Here is a 4,785-nt window from a genome sequence, read left to right as displayed (position 1 = left end):
TTGGATTTAGTTATAATTTAACAATAGGTATAATCTCTCCTTTAGCTAGCTAGGTAGGTTAAGGTGGATTTTACATAAGAACAAGTTTCTTTTGTATATAGGATTTAAAGAGAGAAAAAATGTAAGTACCTTTTTCGCTAAAGAGAAAAAAAAAAATTGAATGTATGAGAGAAGAAGGGTACTCCTAGGCTATGTTTGGTTTGAAGGAAAAGGTAGGGAAAAGAAGGGAAAGGTAAGGAATCTATACAAGCCAGTGTTAGTGTAAGAATAGTTTTCTCTTGTTTTATTATTTAAGCTAAGAAAGAAAAGGGAAAACAAGTGCACAAGGGTTCAGTGTAGATTTGAGTAACTAGTCACAAGGTATCCTGTACTATTTCTCATTTGTTAATAGTTATGAACAACGGTTTTCGTCTATCCTATAGACGTTGAAAATATGACCGAACCATGTAAATACTTTGTATTCTTGGTGATACTTGTTTTTATTTATCTTTACTTCAATTTTGTATATTTTGTTACTCTTTTATTATCTTGATTGGCATTGTTTCAAATATCTTTTGGTTTTATCTTGTGAATGTTTGTTGTGATCACAACAACAATAGATTTTTTGCATATACCTTTTTCAAAAGCTCTAAGCATTCAGTAGGGTAGGTCACAAAAACTTGTGATGTATTTACTAGCATATAGGGGTTATGTCATACTACAAGTTGTCAAGTGCATAAAACATGACTCTCTATAATTTATTTAACATTTCAGAAAATTATTTTGAAGGGGCTTCTAATAAATTCTTTTACATCATATTGCATTTAGAAGAAGTTAATAATAATGGCTTCTAATTTCATGTGTTTTGAGAAAGCCCTTTATAAAGAAAAGGGTAAAAGTATTAAACCTCCCCACAGATTTCTCATTAAATAAATACTAGAACCTCTCCTCTCTTTCTTGAAAGGACATAAACCTTCCTTCAAAGAAAAACACACCGTTATATCTAACTTAATCAATAAAAAGACTCTTCTACCCTAAATATTCTTTTAATTTTCCAAACATATTATAAGGTTTGATCTGAGACTCAAAAATTTTATACAATTAAATAATAAGAACAATTTCGTCTCACCATTCACCTTTGGTTTGTTCACAAAGCCTTTCCCCCTTGATTTTGAACATTGAATCTCTACATTAGCAAAAAGGGAGAAGCAAAGATAATCATGGTTAACATGAAGCGCAAAAATAAAGTGTGAAAAACAAAACAAAATAAACCTTCCTTAAAAGAAAAACACACTGTTATATCTAACTTTGAACCATGCATCTAACAAATTTTAAAAGTGAGAGCTCAATTCTTTATCAACATCCAAATCAAACATAGCACACTCATTTATTATGGGGTAAATAAGAAATGGTACAGAGGGAAGAAGCAAAGGTGATACATGACAAAGACCTTAAACTAGTAGATGCACTCCATACATGTATGGTTAACTATAAGTCATCCAATGCTTTATTAAATTACTAATACAACACCATCTACAACTAATTTCTAGGACTCCAAAGCAAGACCATCAATTCCTTCAATCAGCTTTTCTTCAAATTCCATGTAAACAGTTGGTTCAGGGATACTTTCATTTACTTTCTCATATTCTATGGAACATTTCACTGAGCTCTTGTGATCTTTTGGGATGACCTGAAAGTGCACCTTGAAGACTTTGTAATGCTCCATGATATCTCCATCATAGCATCCGAGTGTGATTAAATGTTTTTCTTCGTCTACATTTTCAATCTTTACATGTGCCCTTGAAACATTTGTTCCATCTACAACCAACAAAGACACCAAAATCAGTCAAAAAATTTGTTATGGTTTTGAAAATCGGACCAAACTAGACAATTGAGTAAATTGACTCAGGAATTGGTTCTGTTTCACCCTAAAATCATTTCTTAGACAAAAACCGTTGATATGATTAATAACCCGCTGGCTCAAGCGGTCAAAATATGAATCCGTTGATCCAAAATTTGGTTTTGACTGTTTTTCAATTTTAATTATTTTTTAATTAAAATGGACCACCCATTCGAACCAGACAATTCGACTATTCAACTTGGAAACCAATCCCAAAACGGTTTAACTTGGGAACCAGACAATGGACTTCAATGGTAGCAACACTCTCTTGCAAATAAACCTCCAATGAAATACAAGTATATATACTAGCAGGTGACTATATATTAGTATTACCTAAAGAAAAAGTAAAGTGTACGGCCGAGCCTATGTTCTTTCCATCTCCTTCAAGTACTTTCGTGCTGTGAGATTCATGAACTACAGCTTTGTGGAAGAGGTTTGGAAGATCCTTGAGACAGTGGAAGAATTTCTTTGGAGAGGCCTTTATCTCCTTCTCACACTCGAGCTTACCGGTAAGAGCCATGACGATATAAAACGACGTAATGGTAATACACAATGGAAAGGAGGGGATTGACGAGAGGAAATCAAATTTGTATGCAAGACACTCAACACACAACCTGGGGTGTGTTATATATAATCTGGTGACTAGGGACCCGTTTGGGAGGGATGAGATGAAGGATTCATCTAAACGGGTTGAGTTGCTTTGAATCATTCCAAAATAATGTTTGTTGAAAGAGATGAAGAGGACAACCCTGAGCCATTAAATGACCGATCGACAGCAGGTTTGGGCCTTCTCGATGCATAACTGCAGATCTGAAAATATTATTATAATATACAATATAATAGCACTGTTCTCTGTACTCTGTACTTTTATGACGCAACTCTGGATCAACCGTTCAATTTGTTAGTAAAATAACGAGCATTATTTATTTTTTTGGTAGGGCAAAAAAATAAGGAAAAATAACAAATACCTCCCGTATTATGGGGTATGTGACAACCCCCTTCGCTAAAATCCGCTCTTGCAATATTTTTAATCCCTATCTTACCCTTTAGACCAGTTCATGGGCCGGGTAATCCGACATGTCGGCCCGGCCCCTGGACAGGCTTGAACATAGATTTGAGCCTACAGGCTTGACCTCGGGCCTAAAAGCCCGAGACTGACTATTTTATGTGCCGGGCTCAAGATTTGTTAAAAATGTCCAGCCTGACTTTTAGGTTAAATCAAAAACCCTAAATATCCTAAGTTCCTAACCCCTTTCTTCTCATTCATCTCTTTCTATCCAAACCTCTCATCTTAGTAGTGGAACACTTGCCGGCACAACTTCACACTCTTAGACAGACAAAACCAGCGAACAGTCACCGGCGCAACCAATGAACTCCGGTGGATCGGCGGTGAGTACGAGGAGGTCTTTGTCTCAAAACAAAGTACAGGGACCATCTTTGTCATAGTTACTGACCCCATAGTACGAGGGGGTGTTTGATAGATTTTTATTTGTCAAAGGAGAGGGACCCGCATATTTACATGGTTAAGTTTTTTATTTTATTTTCGCAGATTTTTATTTGATTTAAGACACTTATCATATTTTATATAAAAGAATGGTCCACATCATTTATTGTTTCATTTGAGATTCATAACTTATGCCTATATGCTAAATTTGATTTCGATTTTTTATTTAATTTATAAAATTAAATGGGATTTAATTTGCAATTAACAATTTATGTTTTTTCTTCGTTTTAACTTATGTAATAGGCATGGCAAAATCCTAAGTACAGGGCAACTATTATTTTGTTTGTGATTGAACAATTGTATGGAAAGTTTGATTTCAGTATTTTAGAGAGGTGGAGATATTTTAAGAAGCAATAGATAATTGAGTATTTTTTATAGTATATAATTATAGATAATGTTAAAAAATTAAAAAAAATATATAAGTTTAGACAAATAGTGTAGAAGGAAGGAGAGGAGATGCTAATAAATCTAAGGTAAATTATTAGCTTTATTTGGTTAATAAATCTAAGGTAAATAAATTTAGTTATTATATCTAATTATTTAACCATTTTACTAAAATTCAATCATTTTCTTTTTTGGAATAATCATTTAATCATTTTTAATAATTATTGGATCATTTTGCATTTCTTTTTATAAACTTAATAATGCATATGCTATATATTAATAAAATACATAAATTAATTAACTGAATAATTAGTTTTATGTACTAAGTTATTAATTTAGTTTAATTAGATATGTTATTAATTGAATGAAATTATTAAGTCAAAGTAATCAACTTTAACTGAATTAAGGGACCAATTTAAAAATTCAATGACTTATATGGTGAATGGGAGCATCTTCTCCTAGCATAAAACTATATACGAGGATGAGATAATTTGCATATGCCGCTGCAATGTTACGTAGGTAGGCGTGGACAAGAAATCTCTTGTTGAATTTAATAAAATAGGTAGGCGTGGACACCAGATTCAAGATTAATATCATACAATTGAATGGACTTAATTATTTGTCTTGGGATAGAGGAGTTACAGTTGCTTTCAGAGCAAGAGGAAAAATAGGATTTGTAAATGGAGAAACTAAAGCACCAAAAAAGGGTGATCCTAAGTGTGTTGAATGGGAGATAAATGATCAATTGATTTTATCCCGGATGCTTGGAATTATGGAACCAAAAATATATGATATTTTTGCCTATGTTGAAACGGCTAAAGACTTGTGGGATTCTATTTGTGATATATATGAACAAAATAATGCTTCAAAAATATTTAAGATACAATAAGAACTAGTTCAAGCTAAGCAGGGAGATAAATCTTTAATTGGAAAAAATGGGATGAACTTCGTAAGTATCGTCCTCCAACAACTAACCCAAAAATTTTGCAAACTAGAGAAGAGGAACATAAAGTTTTTC

The 4,785-nt window shown here is 32.8% G+C and overlaps 1 protein-coding gene across 1 annotated transcript; it reads right to left on the bottom strand.

Moving 5' to 3' along the window:
* Window positions 1–1,331: 1,331 nt before the first annotated feature.
* On the bottom strand, window positions 1,332–2,684 carry LOC148852170 (MLP-like protein 43). The gene is made up of 2 exons (XM_088943418.1): window positions 2,213–2,684; window positions 1,332–1,797 (listed from the first exon to the last, which is right to left on the bottom strand). Exons 1-2 carry the CDS (start codon window positions 2,586–2,588, stop codon window positions 1,526–1,528), a joined length of 648 nt encoding a protein of 215 aa, XP_088799544.1. The 5' UTR covers window positions 2,589–2,684; the 3' UTR covers window positions 1,332–1,525.
* Window positions 2,685–4,785: the final 2,101 nt, after the last annotated feature.

Source organism: Nelumbo lutea, chromosome 5 (genome assembly GCF_056320005.1).
Source record: "Nelumbo lutea isolate HS-2025 chromosome 5, American lotus-T2T, whole genome shotgun sequence".
Taxonomy (NCBI): Eukaryota; Viridiplantae; Streptophyta; class Magnoliopsida; order Proteales; family Nelumbonaceae; genus Nelumbo; species Nelumbo lutea.
The sequence above is the reverse complement of the archived record's forward strand: the minus strand, read 5'-3'. Positions and strand labels throughout refer to the sequence as shown.

Coding starts and splice junctions, on each gene's coding strand:
- LOC148852170 (XM_088943418.1), bottom strand. CDS start 2,588: ATGATTCAAAGCAACTCAACCCGTTTAGATGAATCCTTCATCTCATCC. Junction 1,798..2,212: donor ACACTTTACTTTTTCTTTAG/GTAATACTAATA, acceptor TGTTGGTTGTAG/ATGGAACAAATGTTTCAAGG.